The sequence below is a fragment of the Pelodiscus sinensis genome, chromosome 4 (genome assembly GCF_052426305.1).
Source record: "Pelodiscus sinensis isolate ZL-2025 chromosome 4, ASM5242630v1, whole genome shotgun sequence".
NCBI classification, from domain to species: domain Eukaryota; kingdom Metazoa; phylum Chordata; order Testudines; family Trionychidae; genus Pelodiscus; species Pelodiscus sinensis.
This window is the reverse complement of record NC_143055.1, coordinates 263,913-289,811: the sequence shown is the minus strand read 5'-3', so window position 1 is coordinate 289,811 and position 25,899 is coordinate 263,913. Positions and strand designations below refer to the sequence as shown.

The window sequence follows — 25,899 nt, the reverse complement described above, 5'->3', positions numbered from 1 at the left end:
CTTTTCAACTTATTCATAAATGATCTGGAGAAAGGGGTAAGCAGTGAGGTAGTAAAGTTTGCAGATGATACCAAACTGTTTAGGATAGTCAAGACAGAAGCAGGCTGTGAGGGACTCCAAGATCTCACCAAACTGAGTGATTGGGCAACAAAATGGCAAATGAAATTTAATGTGGATAAGTGTAAAGTAATGCACATCGGGAAAAATAACCCCAACTATACGTACAGTATGAGGGGGGCTAATTTGGCTACGACAAATCAGGAAAGAGATCTTGGAGTTATCGTGGACAGTTCTCTGAAAACTTCCACACAGAGTGCAGTGGCGGTCAAAAAGGCAAATAGGATGCTAGGAATTATTAGGAAAGGGATAGAAAATAAGACCCAGAACATCTTACTGCCCCTGTATAAAACTATGGTACGCCCACATCTGGAATACTGTGTACAGATGTGGTCTCCTCACCTCAAAAAAGATATTTTGGCCTTGGAAAGGGTTCAGAAAAGGGCAACTAAGATGATTAGGGGTTTGGAATGGGTCCCATATGAGGAGAGGCTAGGGAGACTGGGACTTTTCAGTTTAGAAAAGAGGAGACTGAGGGGGGATATGATAGAGGTCTATAAAATCATGAGTGGTGTGGAGAGGGCTGATAAAGAAAAGTTATTTATTAGTTCCCATAATAGAAGAACTAGAGGACACCAAATGAAATTAATGGGTAGCAGGTTTAAAACTAATAAAAGGAAGTTCTTCTTCACACAGCGTGTTGTCAACCTGTGGAACTCCTTGCCAGAGGAGGCGGTGAAGGCTAGGACTATAATAGAGTTTAAAGAGAAGCTGGATAAATTCATGGAGGTCCATAAAAGGCTATTAGCCAGGGGATAAAATGGTGTCCTTGGCCTCTGTTTGTCAGAGGCTGGAGAGGGATGGCAGGAGACAAATCACTTGATCATTGTCTTCGGTCAACCCTCTCTGGGGTACCTGGTGCTGGCCACTGTCGGTAGACAGGATACTGGGCTAGATGGACCTTTGGTCTGACCCAGTACGGCCGTTCTTATGTTCTTATGTTCACCCACAGCTGGCTGCAGCTGTCTCCCTGGCCCACGACCTTTGCAGTAGCATTGCACCTGCTTCCACCTGTGCGTGGCCTGGAGCTGGGTCCAGCGAAGCAAGTCTGAGCTTTACTGAGCACAGAGCCCCAGTGCTAGGGGAGGGGCAGATGGGTGGGCAGGCCTTGGCCGGGTCTTACCCCTGTGGGAAGAACAGTGGGTGGGGAGACTCTTGGGAGATCGTTGGGATTCCTGTTTTGAGGAGAGTGGCTGTGCAGTGAGCTCCTGCTTTGGGCGCTGCATGCTCCGTATGAACACTGCAGGGAGGGCTGCTGTGTCCCAGCATGCCTGTATGGGCGGTTGGGCCTGAAGTGACCACTGGGCAGCTGGTTGCACGTGGGCCTCTGGAGCTCCTAGAGTCACAGAAGCGCAGGGTCAGAAGGGACTGCAAGGCTCCTCCGGTGTAACCACGACGCAGGAGTTACAGTCTGACCCACCCCAGACAGAAGTTTCTAGCCTCATTTGGAAAACCTCCAGTGAAGGAGCTTCCACGCCCTCCCCAGACAGCCTGTGAGCCCCGCTGTGCTTATGGTAGGGTGCTTTAACCTGAATCTGCTCTGCTGTAGTTTGAACCTTTGGCCTCCTCTCCTGCCCTCTGTGCAAGGGAATCACTTTTCCCATGTTTATGGCAGCCTAGTCAGTATCTGAAGACCACTGTCACGTCTGCCCCTTAATCTCCTCTTTTCCAAACAGCCCATACTCAGTTCCCTCAGCCCTTGCTCGTGTGGCTCGCTTTCCGTCCCTCGAGTCGCTTTTCTCACATACCTGCAGATTCTTTCCAATTGCTCTAGCTCCACTCTACACGTTAGTGACCAAACTGGCACTTGCATTTGGGCTGAGGCCTTGCCAGGGCCGAGTGGAGCAGAGACCATTGCTGCCTCTGATCTGTGCACCAGGCCTTTACAACAGCATTGCCTTGCTGACTCCACGACTGCCTGCCCCTTCCCCACAGTGCTGCTGCCATGCCCTGCCCCCCAGGCTGTCTTTGTGGGCGTTGGATTTCAGCCTCCCGCCGCAGGCTGTTCCTGTTCATGCCCCACTGTAGCTGGCACAGCCACAGCCCTGCGAGCCGTCCACGGGCCTGCCCTGAGCAGGCAATTTAGTGGAGGGGCTGAGGGCTCTAGGAGCTGGCAGTGGGACGAGCTGAAGGAGGCGGGTCACAGCAGCGCAGAGTTTGAAAGGGGGAAAGCAGCTGATGTAGGGCGCCCACCTGCCAGTTGGAAGGGAGCGACACGATCGCATCCTTGCAATGGTGTTTGGTTGGGGGGCGCAGCCTCTGGCAGCCAGTGCCATGCAGTACCCAGGCCATGGCCTTTGCTGTGTTTAGTGGGGGGCTGTTACAACGTCAGGTCCTCGCCCTAGGAACACTCTCGCTTCTGCCTGGGTGGGGCCGGCCGAGGGACTGGCCCACCTGCTCCTGTGATGGAACAGCTCGGGCTCATGCCTAGAGGAGACAATTCCACCTGGCTGCTTGTGTCCAAGGTGCCCCGCCCTGCAGCACCTGCTTTTCCCCAGCCTGACGGCCAGCAACGCCCGCTACTGCAGAGCCATCACTGCTCCACGGCACGCCCTGGCATCTCAGCTCCCTGTGGGCCTGGCACTGCACGAGCCAATCAGGTGAGGGCGCAAGGACAAGGGGGGAGCTCGACAGGCTGGGAATGGTCAATTGCTGGGAGCGCAGGTGTCATGCGAAATCATTTTATTGTTGAACCATAACATGTGGGAGGCAGCGACCTACCCTGGCTGGGTACCGCCCTGGCTACTCCAGGAGCTCACGAGGCCACGCGAGGAACCCCAGTAAGGCCCTAACTGGAAACCACTTTGCAGACCAAGCTCTGGCTATCTTGCTGCCAGGCCTGGGATTTGCACTCTCCGCAGCACCTGCTCTGGCAGGGCCAGCTCCCTCGCCCCTGCGCTGATTCTGGGGAGCCTGGCCCGAGTCCTGTACGGGGGAGATGCTCTCAAGGAAGCCCCACACCCTCCCTTTGGCCCCAGAGCCAGAGTTCTGTGCAGGGAGGTGACTACTTGTCGGCTGTGGTTCCAACACTGTCTGCAGGGCAGGCCCAGAGCTCCCAGCTGGAGTGGCCAGGGAGCAGGGTGATAGTCCCGGGGGCTAGGGCAGTGCCTCTGATCATGGTGCTGCACTGGGTAACCTGCCACTGGCTGTGTGCACCACTGCAGCAAGCTGCGGGGCTGCATGGAACTCAGGGGACCTCAGATGAACTTGGAACCCATTTCACTCCGGCAGCCTGCTTGGGCGGGGTGCCAGTGGTTCGGTATTGGAGCCTGTGCAGGGACCAGCCCTGATGCTGCCTGTGTCCAGGCCCAGGCCTTTGCACGGAGCCCTGTGGACACCGCTCGCCTCTTGATAGAATGCAATCCCTGGGCCGTGGCTTTGGGGATGCGCTTGCCACACTTAACACCAATGGGAAGTGCCATGTGGGGTAGCAATGGGTCTGCTGGCCGGAGAGGGGCACCTGGGGAGCAGGCTCCTTGGAGACTCCCAACAACTAACACAACTAGACAAATAGCAAGTGAAGGGGGAGACGCCCCATGGACAGCAAGGCCAAGCAGCCCAGCACTTGCCTGACCTTGTCCTTGCTGGCACCTGGGGGGCCTGCAAGCAATGAGCCCAGCAACAGGCTGAGCTGGGAGCACGCAGTGACACGAACTGGGTGTCTCAACACTTGGGCCTGTAGCAGAGAAAGGCCCTGGTCCTTACATTGCCCCCAGGAATTCACTGTCCTCGCCGGAGAAGAGTGAGAACTCACAGGCGTCCTTCCTCCCCGCAGAGGCACTGGGTGGCGGGGGAGCCAGCAGAAGGGGAGCCACCGTGGCCTTAGCTTTGCTCTGGTGCTGCAATGCAGGAACACACAGTGAGCACCCGCTGTGGAGGGGAGCGGCTGTGCCCCTTAGCCACAAGCTATTGTGAGCTGCTTGCTGCCCTGTGAGAGCTGAGCAAGGGTCCGGCGGAGCGCCCCAGAAGGTGGGTATGGGCACTCTGGGGACACGTCCCCTGCCTCTTTCCCGATGTGTAACTGGGGGGACTCCTGAACCACCTCCCTCCCAGCAGCAAGCCTGGTCTGCCTGCTCAGCGCTAGCGTCACAGCCAGCGGGCGCGACCTGTACCTGTCTGGAGTGACGGCGCTCTCCTGGGCGATGCTCCTTGGGCTGGGCCTGCTGCCGGCCTGGGGCTCTGGAGAGCCCGCTCCTCAGGTATTTGTAGAGGTGACTGTTCACGTGGAGGGGGTTGTATCTAGGTTCCACGTCCAGACTGTTCAAGGCACTCTGTGCAGAGAAGTGAGAGGCAGGTCCCAGCCGGTGCCATGTAAATGCCCAGCATCCCAGCTTCCCTGCTGAAGCGATAGGAACTCCTTCCAGTCGCCGGGGCAGGGAGGAGCCAAAGCGTCCACCACGGTGACTGATAGAAGCTGTGCAGGCCCTCATCTGGCCAGACTGGGCTAAAAGGAATCGGATGAGGCTCAGCAAGAACGAGTGCAGAATCCTGCACTTAGCACAGAAGACTCCAAAGCCCTGCTACAGGCTGGGACAACCTGGCTAAGTGACAGTTCTGTAGAAAAGGGCCTGGGGTTACTGTAGAGAAGAAGCTGGAGTCACCAATGTGCCCTTGTAGCCAAGGCTAACAGCATAGGGGGGTGCTTTGGGAGGAGCATTGCCTGCAGATCAAGGGAAGCGATTATTCCCCTTTATTCAGCACTGGTGAGGCCACATCTGAAGTATTGTGTCCAGTTCTGGGCCCCCTACTACAAAAAGGATGTGGACAAATTGGAGAAAATCCAGCAAAGGGCAACAAATACGATTTAGGGGCTGGGGCACATGACCTATGAGGAGAGGCAGAGGGATTTGGATTTGTTTAGCCTGCAGAAGAGAAGAGTGAGGGGGGATTTGATAGCAGCCTTCAACTACCTGAAGGGGGTTCCAAAGAAGATGGAGCCAGGCTGTTCTTGTAAAAACATAAAACCGGCCATACTGGGATTAGATCAAGGTCCATCTAGCCCAGTGTCCTGTCTGCCGACAGTGGCCAATGCCAGGCGCCCTCCAAGGGAATGAACAGAATAGGGAGTCATCAAGTGATCCCTCCTCTGTCGCCCATTCCCAGCTTCTGACAAAGGCCAGGGACACCATCGCTACCCATCCTGGCTAATAGCCATTAATGGCCTAACCTCCATGAATTGACCTAGCTCTTTTTTGAACCGTGTTAAGTCCTGGTCTTCACAACATCTTCCTGCAAGGAGTTCCACAGGTTGACTGTGTGTTTTGTGTGAAGTAGTACTTTATTTTGTTTGTTTTAAACCTGCTACCTATTAATTTCATTTGGTGACTGCTACTTCTTATATTATGGGAACAAGTGAATAACTTTTCCTTATTTATTTTTCCACACCAGTCATGATTTTATAGACCTTTATCATATCCCCCTTAGTCCTCTTTTACAAGCTGAAAAGTCCTAGTTTTTAAAATCTCTTTTCATATGGGACCCATTCCAAACCCCTCATCATTTTTGTTGCCCTTCTCTGAACCTTTTCTAATGCCAAGTTATCTTTTTTGAGATAAGGTGACCATATCTGTATGTAGTATTCAAAATGTGGGCATACCCTGGTTTTATATAGAGACAATAAGATATTCTCTGTCTTATTCTCAATCCCTTTTTTAATGACTCCTAACATCGTTTGCTTTTTTGACTGCCGCTGCACATTGGCTGTGTCTACACTTGCAAGTTATTCCGGAAAATCAGCCGCTTTTCCGGAAAAACTTGCTAGCTGTCTACACTGGCTGCTTGAATTTCTGGAAAAGCACTGACGAGCTAATGTAAAATCATCAGTGCTTTTCCGGAAAAACTATGCTGCTCCCATTCGGGCAAAAGTCTTTTTCCAGAAAACTGTTCCGGAAAAGGGCCAGTGTAGACAGCACAGTAGTGTTTTCAGCAAAAAAGCCCCAATCGCGAAAATGAGGATTGGGGCTTTTTTGCGGAAAAGCGCGTCTAGATTGGCCACGGATGCTTTTCCGGAAAAAGTGCTTTTCCGGAAAAGCGTCCTGCCAATCTAGATGCGCTTTTCCAGAAATACTTTTAACGGAAAACCTTTTCCATTAAAAGCATTTCCGGAAAATCATGTCAGTGTAGACGTAGCCATTGAGTGAATGTTTTCGGAGAACTAGCTACAATGACTCCAAGATCTCTTTCTTGAGTAGTTGTAGCTAAATTAGTCCCGAACATAATGGCCATACTGGGTCAGACCAACAGTCCATCCAACCCAGTATCCTGTCTGCTGACAGTGGCCAATACCAGATGCCCCAGAGGGAGGGAACACAACAGGTAATCATCATATTGTATGTATAGTTGGAATTCTTCCTTCCAATGTGAATTATTTTACATTTATCAACACTGAATTTTATTGCCATTTTGTTATCTAGTCTACTAGTTTTGTAAGATCCTTCTGAAGCTCTTCCCAGTCCGCTTTGGTCTTAACTATCTTGAGCAGTTTAGTATCATCTGCAAATTTTGCCACTGCACTGTTTACCCCTTTCTCTAGATCATTTATAAATAGGTTGAGTAGGATTGGTTCCACTATGGATCCCTGAGGGATACCACCTGTTCCTTTCCATTCTGAAATCTTACTCTTTATTCCTACCCTTTGTTTCCTGTCTTTTAACCAGGTATCAATCCAGGAGAGGACCTTCCCTCTTATCCCAGGACAATTTATTTTACTTAAGAGCGTTTGGTGAGGGACCTAAAAGGAATGGCTCAGGTTTGGGAAACTCCCTAGTATCCTCAGTCATGAAGACCGAAGCAAAGAATTCAGTTAGTTTCTCTGCCAATGACCTTATCACCCTTGAGTGCTCCTTTAAGTGGTAACGGATGCAGAACAAGGAGCAATGGTCTCAAGCTGCAGTGGGGGAGGTCTAGGTTGGACATTAGGAATAACTATTTCCCGAGCTGGGTGGGGAAGCACTAGACTGGGTTGCCTCCGGAGGTGGAGGACTCTCCACCCTTAGATGTTTTTAAGTCCCGGCTTGACAAAGCCCTGGCTGGAATGGTTTTATTGGTCCTGCTTTGAGCAGCGGGTTGGACTAGATGGTCTCCTGAGGTCTCTTCCAAGCCTGATTTTGTGTGATTCTATGATTCTCCATTGGCTAGAAAAACTGCTGCTCAGTCAGGCTGCCTTTGGAAATCTTGCTGAGGGCCCTGGATGTTCCTAGCTGCAACTAATCAAAACATTTCACAACCCTTCGCTCCTTTATTCACCTGCCAGGCCCCCCCAGGCAGGGGCTGGCTTTCCCTAGCTATCCCTTCGCACAAACTCTTTGGGGTGGGGGAGGAAGAGTGATGGGGAGAATCCTAGAACTGGAAGGGACCTTAGGTCATCAAGTTTAGTCCCCTGCCCTCATGGCAGGACCAAGCACAGTCTAGCTCATTCTGCTCTTCTATGTCTCCAGTAATGGAGACTCCACAACCTCCCTAGGCAGGATGCTTTACCACCAGACAGGCAGGAAGTTTTTCCTAATGTCCAACCTCAACCTCCCTTGCTGCCGTTTAAGCCCATTGCTTCTTGTCCTGTCCTCAGAGGCCAAGATGAACAAGTTTTCTCCCTCCTCCTTGTGACACCCTTTTAGACACTTGAAAACTGCTATCATGTCCCCCCTCAGTCTTCTCTTTTCCAAACCAAACAAGCCCAGTTCTTTCAGTTTTCCCTGATAGCTCATGTTCTCTAGACCTTTCATAATTTTTGTGGCTCTTCACTGGGCCTTCTCCAATTTCTCCACCTCTTTCTTGAAATGCAGTGCCCAGAACTGGACACAATACTCCAACTGAGGCCTAACCAGCGCCTAAGAATGGCTTACTTGTGTTACACCTATTCAGTCAATAAGCCTGCCACTGAATGCAAGTGAGAGGGTGTGAGGACCTTGTACTCCCAGCCAATGGAGATATTGCTGTTTTGCACACAGGGAATCATAGAATCAGAACACTAGGACTGGCAGGGCCCTCGAGAGGTCATTGAGTCCAGTCTCCTGCCCCCATGGCAGGACCCAGCACTGTCTAGACCAGTGGTCTCCAACCTTTTTACACCCAAGATCACTTTTTAAATGACAGATGAAGCAAAGATCTACCGCCCCGCCCCTTCCTTGAAGCCCCGCCCTCTCTATTCTCCTCCTCTCCATCACTTGCTATCCCCAATCCTTATACTGCTGCTTATTTTTTATTCTTCTGTAGGAAGAGGTTTTTCCAACATTTGGCCTGTCTACCCTGGACCAAATGTCAGAAAAAAACCCCTTCTTTTGGAAGCCACCTTATTCCTTGTGGAAAGAGGAATATAGGGGTGACCAAAAGAGCCTGTTTGCTCTTCCACTAAAAAAGCGGAAGAACAAACGCAACCCTGGATGCAGAAGAGTTTTTCTGAGATATCTCCAGAATCCTGAAAAACTCCTGCAGTCTAGCCGTACCCCCGCTGGGTTGAGACAGGATGTGTAGTCTCTGCGGTGGGAATGAGGGATTTGGGTGTGGGAAGGGGTGAGAGGTGCAAGCTCTGGGAGGAAATCTGGATGCAGGAGGAGGTGGAGAAGGGGACACTGGCTCGGGGAGGGTGCTTTAGGCCGGGCAGTGTTGGGCTACGAAGCAAGCCACAGGAATTTGGGTTGGGGTATGTGAGGGGCTGAGGGCATGAGGTTCCAGTGTTTGATAGGCTCAGATCTAGGGTCTGGAGAAGGGGGAGTGCAGGAGTGGTTGTGGCCAGATGGGGGCTTGGCCCCAATTGGGGGTTTGTTGGCCAGGCTTCATTTTTAAATAGAATACTATGTTAAACACAAAGGCTACGTCTACACTGGCATGATTTTCCGGAAATGCTTTTAATGGAAAAGGTTTTCCGTTTAAAGTATTTCCGGAAAAGCGCGTCTAGATTGGCAAGATGCTTTTCCGGAAAAGCACTTTTTCCGGAAAAGTGTCCATGGCCAATCTATACGCGCTTTTCCGCAAAAAAGCCCCGATCCTCATTTTCGCGATAGGGGCTTTTTTGCGGAAAACACTACTGTGCTGTCTACACTGGCCCTTTTCTGGAACAGTTTTCCGGAAAAAGACTTTTGCCCGAACGGGAGCAGCATAGTTTTTCCGGAAAAGCACTGATGATTTTACATTAGATCGTCAGTGCTTTTCTGGAAATTCAAGCGGACTGTGTAGACAGCTGGCAAGTTTTTCTGGAAAAGCGGCTGATTTTCCGGAATAACTTGCCAGTGTAGACACAGCCAAAAAGTTTCTGCATTGTCTTTATTTATGAGAATGGCAGGGAACCTGCCTTGAGTCAGGGGTCACTAACCCATAGAAAAGTCCTTTGGGAGCAGGGGACACAGTACTGGGGAGGAGTGCTACTGGGTTCTGGGACAGGGAACAGGGTGCCAGTGGGGGCAGGAGAGAGGGGGCAGAGTGCAAGGACAGGTTTCTGCAGCAGGGGACAGGATGCTGGGGGGGACAGGTTTCTGCAGAGGGGAGCAGGGGGACAGGTTTCTGTAGTAGGAGACAGGGTGCCAGAAGGAACTGGTTTCTGCAGGGGGGGCAGGGTGCCAGGGGACAAGTTTTTGCAGGGGGGGGCAGGTTTCTGGAGCGGGGTCGGGGGGGCAAGGGAGAGGGAACAAGGTTGGGGGCAGGGAGTTCCCTACTCCAGCCACGGAGGGAAGCCTCCGACCCGCGCTCCCTCCGGACTGACCGCAGGGCAGCCGGGCTGGAGCAAAGAAAAGCGGCTGCCCGGCCAGCTGGCCATGGTGCTCAGCCAGGGTGCACCAAGCTCCACATGGGCAGGCGCAGAGGGGAAGCCGCCCAATCAGCTGGAGCGCGGTTCAGCCTCCTCTGGGCTGAACACCACAGCCAGCAGGCCAGGCAGCTTCTCCTCTGCACCAGCCCACATGAAGTGTGGTGCACTCTGGCTGAGCGCCATGGCCAGCTGGCCGGGCAGCTGCTTCTCTTCCCTCCAGCCCGGCTGCCCTGCGCTCAGCCCAGGGAGGCTGCGCCTAGCTCCAGCTGTGAAAGCCACCATTCCTCGCAGCTACTCACCTGTGTTGTTGCTCAGTGAGTAGCTGCTCCTCAAATGAGGAAATCTAATGTAAATGTACTGCACAGGCGCGCAGTTCAGAGAGGGCTCAAGAGCTGCTCTTAGAGCCCCTGAGATCTACCGGTAGCTCGCGATCTACTGGTTGGTGACCATGGGTCTAGACCATCCCTGGTAGACATTTATCTAACCTGCTCTTAAATATCTCCCGAGATGGAGCTTCCACAACCTCCCTGGGCAATTTATTCCAGTGTTTAACCACCCTGCCAGTTAGGAACTTTTTCCTAATGTCCAACCTAAACCTCCCTTGCTGCAGTTTAAGCCCATTGCTTCTTGTCCTACCCTCAGAGGCCAGGAAGAACAAGTTTTCTCCCTCCTCCTTGTAACACCCTTTTAGATACCTGAACATGGTAGGGAACATGTCTATGTCTGCATGTCTCATCCCTGCTGGTGAACTGATGCCCTGTGCATGCAGAAGCTACACTGCCTCTTGCTATCTAAACTTGTGTGCGGCCATTTCTGACTTACCTCTATGGTTCTGAGCGCGGTCTCTGGAGGGCCAGCAGGGAGGGCTGGAACACTGCATGGCAGCAGGAGTTCTCTGACTGCAATGGCTTTGACGAGTAGCGTGGAGGAGTCGGAGGGGATGATGACGTAGTGGGAATTCACTGTGATGCTCCAGCTTGGACCTACGCTCTGCGGCTCACGCTTGGCTAAAAGTATCCAGTTCCTTTTCTGAAATCAAAACCCAGACGCAATGGTGGGTGAAACCAGGGCAGGGCTGGCAGATTTCCTCAGCTGGGTGCAGGGCCCGAGGTTAAATCTGTATCAGATATGAGCTCCAGTTTGTGTTAGGCACTGAACTTATTGCTTTCAAGGCAACACCCTCTCTGGGAATGGGATTGAAGGACTATCCTGGAGAAGCCTACAAGGCTGCAATCTGGAGCCATTAATGACTTTTTGCTAGGATTAATTCCACCCCTAAAAACTGATGTTTTTTACACCGGAACCTATAGCTGGAGGAGAGGCTGGAGCATCCCTATGGTGCACATGGCAATGGGATAGGCTATGTAAGAGGGGCCTGGACACAACCACAGGTAAGAAGGGGTGGAAGGAGAGAGAGGGCAGCACTGAACCCCAGACTCAGGGGAGAGCTGAGAGCAGGACAAGGGGTATCTTCCGCCTGTCAGAGTAAAGTTTCCATGGTTAAGAAACCCTGTTACTGTGTTCCTTGCTTTTCTGCCCTTCTAGCAGGGGTGGACAGCCTGTGGCCCAAGGGCTGAACGTGGCCCATTGGGATCCTGTGTGCGGCCCACGAGAAGTTGTGTTTACTGTTGCCCGATTCCACTGGGTTCCATCTGCATCACTCTATTCCTACCAGCATTACTAAAGTGACACCCCTACGTAGGGCGCCAGGTGTCCGGGACCGGCCCGGACAGTCCGGTATTTTCGCCTCCTGGCCAGTAAGAGAAGTCAGAGAACACCGGACACCGAAATGTCCCCGTGGTATTTTCTGATTTTTTTCCCGGCCAGGAGGCGAGAATCCCGGGTGCTTACCTGGTTCTGCGGGGGAGCTGCCTGGCCCAGAACAGGGAGACAAGAAGGTGGGCGACCGCTGGCAGCCTGTTAGGGCCAAAAACCCTCAAAAGCATTTCTTAAAGGGGCCATGCTGGTTTTTAAAAATGTTTTTTTGCTTAACAACTCTTGGGGTCCTTTTTGCTCAACAACTTTGGTCTCCCCTTTTTTTTTCTCAACAGAATTTTTTCCCCGGTGTTTTTTTTTGGAAAGGGAAGGGGGGGAAGTGTTCGATATTTTTGGTTAAACCATCTGGCAACCCTAGACATACATGTCAAGCCAGGGCATGTGAAGGGAGGTGCGTGCTGATTGCATGTGGCACTGATTGTAGGAGTCGTGCGCTCTCTCTGCATCCAATCGCAGCGCTGCTACGGCCCAGGGCACCCTGCAACTCTAGGCATGTGTGACGTAGTGGGGGTACTTGCTGGGCTGTGGTGACCTCTGCTGTCTGGAGCAAGACCCAGCAGGGAAAACCTTATTATGCAAAGGTACCATACCGGTTGAACCAGCCAACCCCCCATGGGGAGAAACAAAGGGAGGTGGAATGCTGCCCTGGCTGGGGGCAGGGCTTGGAGAGGGGGAGTTAGTTCCTGTCGGGAAAGCAGGGAAGAAGGAACTGGGGAGGGTGCTGGGATCCCCCCATCTCAAGGGGGCACTGAGGCCTCTTACGCTACGCTGTATCGTGGAGAAGCAATAAACCACCCTCAATTCCACTGGCTGGTGGAGTCTGTTTGTGCCATTTCGGGGTGCAGGAGACGGGGGACCCCCAACGCGCCGTCACAGCATGCAAGCGCAGTGAGCAAAACCGCCCTGTCCCGGTAGTAGGGCTGCCAGGTGTCCAGTATTCACCCGGACAGGCTGGTATTTTCAGCTCCTGTCTGGTAAAAAATTCAGAGACTCCTGGACGCCTGAGCTGTCCTGAGCTGTTCGGTATTCTCTGAATGTTTCCCGGCCAGAAGGCGAAAATGCCAGGCACCTGGCAACCCTACAAACACTCAGTGCCCGGCCTCCCCTCTGAACCCCGCCTGGCTCCCAACACCCCCAACCCCAGCCCCCGAGCTTACCTGGTTCCCCAAGGCTGCCATCCAAAAGACCTAGGGGAAGCAATGCTTCCCCTGGGTCTTAGTGCTCAACCGCTCCCCTGCTCCTATCCCTGCACTCTCTTTTTTTATTTGCTCAGCAACTTTGGTCCCCCCCCCCCCCCCTTTTTCCCCCTTCAACAGAATTTTGTCCCGGTTTTTTGGGGGGTCAGGTGTTCGGTATTTTTGTTTCAACCATCTGGCAACCCTACCGGGAGACCACCCTCCTTACGACAGTCTTGCAGCCACTGCGGCAAAGAGGCCCGCTCATGAGGTCCGCTCAGTAGCCGAGGCCCATTGCTGCCCGCTGCTCCTACAGGGGTTAAAATAGAAGCCCAGCACCACTGCAGCCTGTGTGGGGCTCCAGGGAAGCGTGTCTAAGCAAGTGGGAGGGCGTGGCTGGTTCCTGAGACTGTTATTGGTTTCATAGGACAAGTGGGCAGTCCCGAAGGTCCATCTCAGACAAGAGGTCTGAGCCATGGGGTGGGCCCTGCACTCCCAGAGCTAGGAGCGGACGTTAGACTCTGCCCTGACTCAGCTGGCTTAGAAGCATGTGGGACTTGTGATTGTGTCCACCCAAGACCTGGTGATTATACAGAGTGGTGCGGGCCTGGCTGTAACTGGCTCCATCACTAAGACGGATTGTTCCAAACTGCCCAGCTGTCGAAGTGCACAGCGCCTGGCTTAGTGAGACCCTGCTCCCCAGGCTGGGGGCCAGAACTCTGCTTTTCACTTCTTCATTTCTAGCTTCTAAGCCCAGAAGAGACCACTGTGATCATTGAGTCCAGGGGTTTGCATATTTCATGGCACCACAACCCCCTGAAGTTACTACACAACCCCAGGAAGCAGGGGGACTGAAACCTGAGTCTGTCTGAGCTGTATCATCCCAGGTGAGGTGGGTCAAAGACAAGGCCTGAGTCCCCATCACCTGGGCAGGGCACCAAACTGTAGCCAAACTGTTTCATTTCACTGCCCAGTGGGGAAGAGAGATTGGCCTTGCATTACAGGCCTCTCTCTGTGTAGGCCTCCCACTGACATCCCATTTGATCGCTGGCGTTTGAAGAGGCTCTTTCCGGATAAAGCAGGTAAGTAGGGGGTAAGTAGTGGGACTGTAACCTGAGTCTTGCTGCCCAGGGCTGAAGTCAGTTTAACTTCTGTGCCAGGAAAGATAATGTAGCAGATAATTAAGGAATTCATCTGCAAACACCTGGAAGATAATAAGGTGATAGGGAACAGCCAGCATGGATTTGTAAAGAACAAATCATCTCAAACCAATCGGATAGCTTTCTTTGATAGGATAACGAGTCTTGTGAATAAAGGAGAAGCAGTGGACGTGGTATAACTAGACTTTACTAAGGCATTTGATGTGGTCTCACATTGTATTCTTATCAATAAACTAGAGAAATGCAACCTAGATGGGGCTACTATAAGGTGGGTGCATAGTATACTTAGATTTTCAGAAAGCCTTTGACAAAGTCCCTCACCAAAGGCTCTTGTGTAAATTACATTGTCATGGGATAAGAGGGAAGGTCCTTTCATGGACTGAGAATTGGTTAAAAGACAGGAAACAAAGGGTAGGAATAAATGGTAAATTTTTAGAATGGAGAGGGGTAACTAGTGGTGTACCCCAAGGGTCAGTCCTAGGACCAATTCTATTAAACTTATTCATAAACGATCTACAGAAAGGGGCAGCAGTGAGGTGGTAAAGTTTGCGTATGATACTAAACTGTTCAAGATAGTCAAGACAGAAGCAGACTGTGAAGAAATTCAAAAAGATCACACAAAACTAAGTGATTGGGCAATAAAATGGCAAATGAAGTTTAATGTGGATAAATGACAAGTAATGTACGTTGGAAAAAATAACCCCAACTATACATATAGTATGAGGGGGGCTAATTTGGCTACGACAAATCAGGAAAGAGATCTTGGAGTTATCGTGGATAGTTCTCTGAAAACGTCCACACAGTGTGCTGCGGTGGTCAAAAAGGCAAATAGGATGTTAGGAATTATTAAGAAAGAGAAAATAAGACACAGAATATCTTACTGCCCCTGTATAAAACTATGGTACGCCCACATCTTGAATACTGTGTACAGATGTGGTCTCCTCACCTCAAAAAAGATCTTTTGGTCTTGGTTCAGAAAAGGGCAACTAAAATGATTAGGGGTTTGGAACAGGTCCCATATGAGGAGAGGCTAAAGCGACTGGGACTTTTCAGTTTAGAAAAGAGGAGACTGAGGGGGATATGATAGAGGTATATAAAATCATGAGTGGTGTGGAGAGGGCCGATAAAGAAAAGTTATTTACATGTTCCCATAATATAAGGACTAGAGGACACCAAATGAAATTAATGGGTAGCAGGTTTAAAACTAATAAGCGAAAGTTCTTCTTCACACAGCGTGTAGTCAACCTGTGGAACTCTTTGCCAGAGGAGGCTGTGAAGGCTAGAACTATAAGGGTATGTCTACACTAGCCCTCTAGTTCGAACTAGGGTGGTTAATGTAGGCATTCGAACTTGCAAATGAAGCCTGGGATTTAAATATCCTGGGCTTCATTTGCATGTTCCCAGGCAGGCGCCATTTTTAAATCCCCTTAGTTCGAACTGACTGCCCGCGGCTACATGCACAGTCAGAAGTTAATCCGAACTAAGTCCTTAGTTTGGGTTAACTGTTACACCTCATTACAAAACTGCACCCACCTTGAATATGAAGAAGTTCGGTGTCTGTACTGCTTCTCGGAGGTGGGCGTGGAAAGGAAAGAGATCTCAGCTCGGGTCCTTGGCTGGGGGAGACCAGCAAAGCTGGCCCAGCAGGATGGGGTGGTGAGAAGCTGCAGTGGGCAGGAAGGCGAGGGATAGCTCAGTGGTTTGAGTATTGGCCTGCTAAACCCAGGGTTGTGAGTTCAATCCTTGCGGAGGCCGTTTAGGGATTTGGGGCAAAAATTCATCAGGGATGGTACTTAGTCCTGCTGTGAAGGCAGGGGACTAGACTCGATGACCTTTCAAGGTCCCTTCCAGTTCTAGGAGATAGGCAATCTCCATTATAAGTGGCTGTGTGAGCACCCTGGGAGACACCCCCAAGAGGTCTTCTGTGACCTCCCACTGTCATTGCACAGTGGGCTGGATTTGAGGACTTCTGGATGTGCCTGCCAGCCCTACATTTCTGTAGGTCATTTGTGCTCTCTTGTGCCAATCTCACTAATTAAAATATTACCTCAAATTGGTCCCAAGGCCAGTCCTTGAGAAATTCCCCTAGTAATGCCCCTCCCTTTCAGCCAGTTTCTTTCCCACCTTCAATTCCTTTGTGCATGACTGTCTTCTCTAGCTCATTGTGTCCCGTGTGACACTGTCTCGGGTGGGTTTCTGACACTTGGGTAGACCAGATAAACGCAGTAGATTCAATTTATGATATCAGGTTAGTTTGACAGCAGTGAAAGAACAGGTTAACCCTGTGGTCTCCAAACGTTTTACACCCCAGGTCACTTTTTAAATGTCAGGACAAGCCAAGATCTACGCCACCTCTTCCCTGAGGCCCCCCTCTCCATTCCCCTCCTTGCTGACCCCAGCCCTTACTCACTCGCACTGGGTTGAGACAGGCGGGGTGGACTCTGGGGTGGGAATGAGGGATTTGGGTGTGGGAAGGGGTGCAAGCTCTGGGAGGGAATTTGGGAGCAGGAGGTGGTGGAGAAGGGGATGCTGGCTCAGAGGGGGGGACTCCAGGCTGGAGAGTGTTGGGGTCAGGTGGTGGAGAGCTGAGCAAGCTGCAGGCTTGTGGTGCTGGGGGTGCAGGAGTTTGGGTTGGGGTGTATGAGGAGCTCAGGGCAGGCAGGTTGAGAGTATGATGTGCTCAGGGCACAGGTTTGCAGTGTGTGGATGGTGCAGAAGTGAGGTGGCAGAAGACTGGGGATATGGGGGTGCAGGAATCTGGGGCTGTGAGGGGCTCACAGCAGGGGTTTCAGGTGTATGATGGGCTCAGGGTTGAAGTCTGTGGGGGGGTGCTGGAGTGTTATGATGCTGCGGCCAGATGGGGGCTTGGCCCCAACTGGGGGCTTGTTGGCCAGGCTTCATTTTAAAATAAACATTATATCCAACACAAAAGTTTTTGGTATTGTCTTTATTTATGGGAGGGCAGGAAACCTGTTTTGGGTCAGGGGCCACTGACCCACAAAAAAATCAGTCAGGGACCACACAAGTGAGATGCAAAAAACCAACCCCTCCAAGCCCCCCAAGTCTCACTGATGTGGTCCCAACTGATACACTTCACTCTCCTGGCACTCCAGCCCCATGGAGGGTAGGCAGGACTGAGGTTCAGGGCCTCAGGCCAGATTAACTCTTTTGGGGTTCCAGGGTTAGTGGATTTTGTGGACCCCTTTATGCTCTGAGGTGGGGCCAAAAATGGGGGCTCCACTGTGTGGAACAGGGCTGCTAATGAGTGGGATAGAGATGGGGGTGCAGAATCTGGGTGGAAAGTAGGGTACAGGAGGAAGCTGGGGGTATGTATCTGGCCAGGAGAAGGGTGCTGGTGGGGGTCTGGCCAGGGAAAGGGGGCAGGAGCGGGGTGCTGGTGTGGGTCTGGCCAGGGAAAGGGGGCAGGAGAAGGGTGCTGGTGGGGGTCTGGCCAGGGAAAGGGGGCAGGAGCGGGGTGCTGGTGGGGGTCTGGCCAGGGAAAGGGGGCAGGAGAAGGGTGCTGGTGGGGGTCTGGCCAGGGATAGGGGGCAGGAGCGGGGTGCTGGTGGGGGTCTGGCCAGGGAAAGGGGGCAGGAGAAGGGTGCTGGTGGGGGTCTGGCCAGGGAAAGGGGGCAGGAGAAGGGTGCTGGTGGGGGTCTGGCCAGGGATAGGGGGCAGGAGCGGGGTGCTGGTGGGGGTCTGGCCAGGGAAAGGGGGCAGGAGCGGGGTGCTGGTGGGGGTCTGGCCAGGGAAAGGGGGCAGGAGAGGGGTGCTGGTGGGGGTCTGGCCAGGGAAAGGGGGCAGGAGCGGGGTGCTGGTGGGGGTCTGGCCAGGGAAAGGGGGCAGGAGAAGGGTGCTGGTGGGGGTCTGGCCAGGGAAAGGGGGCAGGAGCGGGGTGCTGGTGGGGGTCTGGCCAGGGAAAGGGGGCAGGAGCGGGGTGCTGGTGGGGGTCTGGCCAGGGAAAGGGGGCAGGAGAGGGGTGCTGGTGGGGGTCTGGCCAGGGAAAGGGGGCAGGAGAAGGGTGCTGGTGGGGGTCTGGCCAGGGAAAGGGGGCAGGAGCGGGGTGCTGGTGGGGGTCTGGCCAGGGAAAGGGGGCAGGAGCGGGGTGCTGGTGGGGGTCTGGCCAGGGGAGAGGGAGCAGGAGCAACTTGTCTGGGGCAGGATATGCAGGCAGCGCTGGAAGAAGTGCATGTGCAGCTCCTTTAAGAATTCCAGCTGTTCCAGATCCTGTGCCATCATCTTAATGCCTTTCCCCCCCACCTCCCTCCCCGCCTTCCCGGAGCACGGGGAAGGAAGGGAAGACAAGAAAGTGTGTGCTGTTGTGGGTTGGGGAGGAGCATGTGGTTTCTTGTCTTCCCTTCCTTCCCTGTGCTGCCTTCCTTCCTTCCTGCAGCATGGGTGGAAGTCCTGAGGCTCTGCACCAGATCTGGCTCTGGATGTGGCACGGAGCTGTGGGACTCTCCCCCTCCCCCATGCTGCAGGAAGCTGGAGCTAGCTCTATTTTTTCAGGAGTCTGTAGCACCAGTGTGGGCTCCTTGTTGGAAGTGGAGGGAACAAAGAAGGAGGCCTGGGAACACTGCCTCACGATCGACTGGCAGTGCCCCTGCGATCGACCAGTCGATCATGATTGAATGGTTGGTGACCACGGGGTTAAGGACTATTCAGAAAAACTGGACATGCACAAGTCCATGGGGTGGGCTCTAATGCATCCGAGGGTGCTGAGGGAGTAGGCTGATGAGTTTTCAAAGGTAATGGCTCTGCAATCACATGGCAATTGGGGGAGGAGGTCTTGGACAACTGGAAAAAGGCAAATGTAGTGCCCAACTTTAAAAAGGGGAAGGAGGAGGATCTAGGCAACTGCAGACCTGTCAGCCTCACCTCAGTCCCTGTGATAATCATGGAACAGGAACCCATTTTGAAACACTTGGAGGAGAGGAAGGGGATCAGGAGCAGACAGCATGGATTCATCAAGGGCAAATTCTGCCTGACCAGCCTGATTGCCTTCTATGATGAGGTAACTGGCTCTGTAGATATGCAGAAAGCAGTAGATGTGATAGACCTTGACTTTAGCAAAGCTTTTGTTATAGTCTCCCACAGTACTCTTGCTATCAAGTAAAAGAAATCTGGCTTGGATTAATGGATTATAAGATGAAGAGATCATTGGGTTCAATGGGTAGTGATCAACAGTTTGAGGTCTAGCTGGCAGCCAGTATCAAGCGGAGTGCCCCAAGTGTCGGTCCTGGGGTCATTTTTATTCAACATCTTCATGATCTGGCTGAGGGGATGGATTGCACCCTTAGCAAGTTTGCAGATGACACTAAACTAGGGGGAGAGGTAGATACGCTGGAGGGCAGGGATAGGGTCCAGAGTGACCTAGACAGATTAGAGGATTGGGCCATAAGAAATCTGATGAAGTTCAACAAGGACAAATGCAGAGTTCTGCCCTTGGGACAGGAGAATCTTAAACCCCACTACAGGCTGGGAATCAACTCTCTAAGCAACAGTTCTGCAGAAAAGGCCCTGGGGGTTACAGTGGACGAGAAGCTGGATTTGAGTCAATAGTGCGCCCTTGTAGCCAAGAAAGTTAACGGCACATTAGGGTGCATTAGGAGGAGTATTGTCAGAAGATTGGGGGAAATGATTATTCTCTATTCGGCACTGGTGAGACCACATCTGGAGTTTTGCATCCAGTCTCCACCTATAGAAAGGATGTGGATAATTTGGAGAAAGTCCAGCAGAGAGCAACAGAAATGATTTGGGGGCTGGAGCGAATGACCTACGAGGACAGGCTGAAGAATTTGAGCTTGTTTAGTCTACAGAAGAGAAGAATGAGGGAGGATTTGATAGCAGCCTTCAACTCCCTGAATGGGGTTCCAAAGAGGATGTAAAGAGGCTGTTCTCAGTGGTGGCAGATGACAGAACGCGGAGCAATGGTTTCAAGTTACAGTGGGGGAGGTCTAGGTTGGAGATGAGGAAAAACTATTTCACTAGGGGTGTGTCTAGACTACAGGGTTTTGTCAACAAAAGTGGACTCTTGTCGACAAAACTAAACCTGCGTCTACACTACCGCTGAGTTCTGTCAACATAACGTCGCCAGAACTCAGCAGTTTTGTCGACACTGGTAAACCTCATTTTACGAGGAATAACACCTTTTTTTGACAGAGTTCTGTCGACAGAAGGCATTATTGCATCTAAACTGTCCTTTGCGTCCACACTGTTATGTCGACAAAGCAGCTTGCTTTGTCGACAGAACTGAATGTAGTGTAGACGCTCTTTGTCGACAGAAGCTTTGTCGACAGTATCTGTCACCAAAACTTCTGTCGACAAAACCCTGTAGTCTAGACATACCCTAGGAGGGTGGGGAAGCACTGGGATGGGTTACCTAGGGAGGTGGTAGAATCTCCACTCCTAGAGGTTTTTAAGTCCCAGTTTGACAAAGCCCTGGCTGGGATGATTTAGTTAGGATTGGTCCTGCTTTGTGCAGGGGATTAGCCTTGATGACTCATGAGGTCTCTTCCATCCCTAATCTTCTGTGAGTCTATGACCTACCTTTGGGAGACTCATGTTGCATTTCATCCTATTTTCCATTTCCTTCCATATCTTTAAATATTTGTTTCTTCATAATTTGTTCTAAGTCCTTGCATACTATTGAGGTCACAAGAATGGGTGCCTGGATCCCTTTTCCCCTTTTCTTAAATTATGCTCTTCCCCCATTGTCACGTTACTGGAATTTGAGGGAAGCAGCCGGATCATGGCTGCACCCATAGGTGGGGGTGCTGGCCCCAACAATGATATAGAAGGGGGCCATGTGGGGTATTGAATGGGAGCTTGTTGTTTGCTGAGCCTGTGTACGCTATTTATGGAATGTATAATGTTTGTGTGTGTAGGTAGTAATCTGTAATCTGTGTGGAAGCTGAATATTTCTCCGAATGTGGTTAAGCATTGCTATGGACAGGCTGATTAGCGAAGCCCTGTGGAACAATGGCACTTGATGGGCCAAGGACACACCTAAAGCATGAGGGCGGAGACCTAAGAGCTGCCAGCAGAGAGAGGCTGAGGACCAGGTGACCGGCTGAGACCAGAAGAGGCCAGGAAGGGGGTATAAAGAGGCCATGTGGTCGATGCCATTTTGTTCTCAGCTCAGCACTTCATCCCAGAGGCAGCATTGCAGGGATCGAAGAGCCCGGAAGACCTGTGAACCCATCCTGATGCTAGGATGTGCAATAAGAACTTTTAAACCAGCAGCTGTAACATCTCTGCTAGAGCCTGCACCGAGGACTGGGAGATTCAGTGCATGTAACGTAATATTCTTTAACAACCTTACTCTCATGCTTTTCTTTCTTGTGTTAATAAACCTTTAGATATAGATTCTAAAGGATTGGCCCAGCGTGATTTATGGGTAAGGTCCAGAGGGTAAATTGACCAGGGATCTGTGGCTGGTTTCTTGGAACCGGACAGAACTTGTTCGGGGTAGGTGGGATTGGGTGCTAGGACCCCCCACCTGTGTATAGGCCAGGGGCCATCTGGGGCACGGGTATTGCTGGGGCGTCGGAGGGGTTTTGCTCATGAGGCTTCAGGCAGGCTGCTGAAGTGCTCTGTGGGAGTGGTTTGTGGCCTGTTTGGAGAGGTCACCAGTCTGGGGGCTGTAAGGAGCCCTGGATTTGAGCAATTCGCCCTGAGCTGACACCCTCAGTTGTGCCCAGACACGGCCCGGTCCGTCACACCCATGTTAAAATATTTGTGTCTTATCTCTGGCCATCTGCTGTCAAATAGTTTCGATGCATCTGGTAGAAGAATTCACAGGTGCAGCTGTGGACTAAAACCAGAAGCTGCAGGTCTATGGGACCACTTTCGTGGAGCAGCCTGAACGCTTCTTCCCCAGAGCAATCCAGACCGCAGCTTGAAAGTACTCACCAGCAAGCTGTGACACAGAGCATGGAAGTTGTGCTGGTTCGTCTCCAGTTCATCCCAATCTAGCTTCCAACAACTCGTAGGTTTAATGATGAAGGGAAGCCCAAAGAGCACTGATTCACAAACCCCTTCAGACTTCAGAGCCCTGCAAAAAAAGGGGGGGGAAGCTGATGAAGACTGTCTGGCTATGTCTACACTGGCATGATTTTCCGGAAATGCTTTTAACGGAAAAGTTTTCGGTTAAAAGCATTTTTGGAAAAGAGCATCTAGATTGGCAGAACGCTTTTCCGAAAAAGCACTTTTTGCGGAAAAGCGTCCGTGGCCAATCTAGATGTGCTTTTCCGCAAAAAAAGCCCCAATCGCCATTTTCACCATCGGGGCTTTTTTGCGGAAAAGAAATCTCTGCTGTCTACACTGGCCCTTTTGCACAAAAGTCTTTCGGAAAAAGACTTTTGCTCGAACGGGAGCAGCATAGTATTTCCGCAAAAGCACTGACAATCTTACATGAGATCGTCAGTGCTTTTGCGGAAATTCAAGCGGCCAGTGTAGACAGCTGGCAAGTTTTTCCGCAAAAGCAGATGCTTTTGTGGAAAAACTTGCCAGTCTAGACACAGCCTCTATGTTCAACCCATAATTTCTTTTGCTGACTGTTAAACACTTTCACCCAGGGTGTGATGGTAGTGAAAGAGCTGGGATCCAATACACATGTGTTGTGAGAGCCCTAAACACTCACTGCGGGCGGGGGGGGGGAGCAATCTACACCCAGTGCCCTAAATACTCACTTGGGGAGGAAAAGCTGCAACCCATATCCAGCATTCTAAACACTCATTGTGGGAGGGGGAGAATCCAAGCTCCAGTTTTTGGTGCCAGCAACCATCACACCATCTGCCATAATCCTGCCATGGCTTAAAATCTCAGTATTGCTGGTTCTAGTCACTACTTAGCGGAGAGAGCTCAGAGTAAAGCCAAGCTGCTGCACAAAGACAGGGCTTGCTATGCTTGCTGGCCAGCAAAGAATCGAGGACCCTACATTCTGTCCTTGATGGTGCTCTTTTGTACAAGATGTAAATACTAACCACTCGCATGTCTGTGTCACAGTCCAGCTCTAACAATAATATTCTTTCCTAAACTTTCAGCTGGATCATGATTCTCTTTCACTTCCCACGCTATACTCTGCTATTGTGTTGTGTGCTGTTAAACAGTTGCTGTACTCCACCCCAGATGTTGCTGCTATTTAGTGGTGTCTGAAGTGTTCCTTCTGTAGCCTTACTGGGGACTGGAAAGCATTGTTCAGTCAATATTTGTAAATGCTTTGGACACGTACATTCATACACACATGCTAAGAGTTTTTAGGGCTATCAAGTGATTAAAGCATTTAATCATGATTAAAAATTGCGATTGCACAACTCATTGTTATGTTAAACAATAGAATGGCATTTATTTTAAAAATATGTGTATGTTTTCTACATTTTCAAATATACCGATTTCAATTAAAATAGACTACAAAATGTACAGTGCACATTTTATTTATTACAAACATTTGTGCTCTAAAAAAACCAAAATCCAGTTCCCCTCATACAAGTACTGTGGTACAATCACTTTATCATGAAAGCTGAACTTACATTTTACAAAAAACCTTCATTTAAAACTCAAGCAATGTAAAAGTTTATGTCTTACAAGTCCACCATGTCCTACTTCTTGTTAACTCAAACAAATTTAGTTATTAGTTGCTGGAGATAATGATGCCTGTTTCTTGTTTTGAAGGATTTTAACAGAAATAAGGACTACGGTGAGAATTATGATCTGTAAGGATCTCTCTTAGGGTACATCTACACAGCACCTTTACCTCGAAATAAGCTACGCAATTTGTGCTACACAATTTGCTCTATCGCGTAACTTATTTTGAGGTTATTTCAAAATAGCTTATTTTGAAATTTGGCACTGTCTACATGGTGCCAAATTTCAAAATAAAGCGCTATTCCAAAACGTCTCTTAACCCTCATGCAATGAAGTTTACAGGAATGTTGGAATAGTGATCCCATTAGATTTCGATATAATGGGCTTGCTCTTAAAAAGTAGAATAGCTATTTTGGGATACCAGAAATGGCTTCACATTGTAGATGTAGCCTTAGTGTAGTATGATTCGTGAGTGTGTTTATTTTAGATTAGTAACATATTTTGATCTCTTTTTTTTGACTTGCGATCACTTAATTCCAAATGAAATTAATGGGTAGCAGGTTTAAACTAATAAAAGAAAGTTCTTCTTCACACAGCGTGTAGTCAACCTGTGAAACTCCTTGCCAGAGGAGGCTGTGAAGGCTAGGACTATAACAGAGTTTAAAGAGAAGCTAGATAATTTCATGGAGGTTAGGTCCATAAAAGGCTATTGGCCAGGGGGTAGAAATGGTGTCCCTGGCCTCTGTTTGTCAGAGGCTGGAGAAGGATGTCAGGAGACAAATCGCTTGATCATTGTCTTCAGTCCACCTTTTCTGGGGCACCTGGTGCTGGCCACTTTCAGCAGACAGGCTACTGGGCTAGATGGACCTTTGGTCTGACCCAGTACGGCCGCTCTTATGTTATGTTCTAACTCCTACTTTGCAAACTTAATAAAAATACTTTTGTTTATTATCAAACCCCGTGTAAATAATTGTTATGGGGAGGAAGGGCACAGCTGTGCGTATCTCCCTTTCATTGATAAAGAGAGTGAACCTCATGAGCTTTCTCTGTGTAAAACTTTTATACAGCGTAAGATGGAATGATCTGGTTTTGGTCCCTTATGAGGGCTGTGTTCCTGGTCAAGGCCCTGTAACTGAACTCTCCCAGAGCTAAGCTGTGATAGTCTGCTGAGGGGAGGCGGGGGGAATGTTACCCCAACTCTTGGCTGGGGGAGACCAGAGCTTCTGGCCCAGCAAGGCAGGATGGTGGGATGCTCCAGAAGGCAGGTAGGGCTGGCTCAGTGGTATGACCAGTACACTGGGGGTGATAGCCTCAAGGGGATCTCTATGATCAAACTTATCGGAGTGCTATCTTTGTGTTTGCTCAAACCCACTGTGAGAGCATTCGTGAATACGAACGGCAAGGCTGGGTCAGACCAAGGTTCATCTAGCCCAGTGTCCTCCTGTCTGCCCACAGTGGGCAATGCCAGGTGCTGGCTCATCATCTGAAACTGCTCTAATATGAACAACATGGTAGAATGAGGGCAAACCAGAGCAGGAGACGTACAAGGAGCTCACTCACAAGTTAAATTAATGCATTTGTTTCATAATGAGCATCATCAGCATGGAAGCATGTCCTCTGGAATGACAGCCGAAGCATGACAGGGCATACAATGTTTGTCAGATCTGGTAGTAAATACCTTGCAACGTGGGCGATAAAAATGCCATGTGAAGGCCTGTTCTCCCTTTCTAGTGACATTGTAAATAATAAGCAGGCAGCAGGATTTCCCACCTGTGTGGACAAACATGTTTGTTCTACAATTGGTAGAACAAGAAGCAGGACTGAGTAAACTTGTAGGAGCGATAGTTTTACATTGTTTTGTTTCGAATGCAGTTATGTAACCAAATACAGGCAGTCCCCGGGTTACGTACAAGATAGGGACTGTAGGTTTGTTCTTAAGTTGAATTTGTATGTAAGTCGGAACTGGTACATATTGTAGGGGAAACTCTAGCCAAACATTTCTCCAGAGCTCAGTTTTATTCTCCCACACCTCACTTGCCTCAGTCCTTTATTCTCAAGCTGAGGTGTCTGCTGAGAAAAGCCACTCTGTGTCTTCCTGGTCTGCTGGGGGGAGGTGCTAGCTTCGCGTCTCCCTGGTCTGCTGGGGGGGAAGCAGCTAGTGCGGGGTTGCTTCACCCCGTTTGTAAGTAGGGATCCCATGTAAGTCGGATCCATGTAACCCGGGGACTGCCTGTAATCTACATTTGTAAGCTTCATGATAAAGAGATTCCATGTAAGTATCACTTCTTTCATGTATCAATTTTACAGTGCAAGTAGTCGTAATCGCGCTCTAATATATAATATT

General features: G+C 50.6%; 1 protein-coding gene across 1 annotated transcript in view; it reads right to left on the bottom strand.

The window, feature by feature from the left end:
- Positions 1 to 3,818: 3,818 nt before the first annotated feature.
- Positions 3,819 to 25,899, bottom strand: part of M1AP (meiosis 1 associated protein) — a 74,551-nt gene continuing 52,470 nt past the window's right edge. The window contains exons 6-9 of the mRNA XM_025184314.3: positions 21,882 to 22,023; positions 10,679 to 10,885; positions 4,230 to 4,388; positions 3,819 to 3,956 (exon numbers count right to left, since the gene is read on the bottom strand). Coding sequence (XP_025040099.3) covers positions 3,819 to 3,956; positions 4,230 to 4,388; positions 10,679 to 10,885; positions 21,882 to 22,023 — 646 coding nt within the window. The remainder of the gene's footprint in view (positions 3,957 to 4,229; positions 4,389 to 10,678; positions 10,886 to 21,881; positions 22,024 to 25,899) is intronic.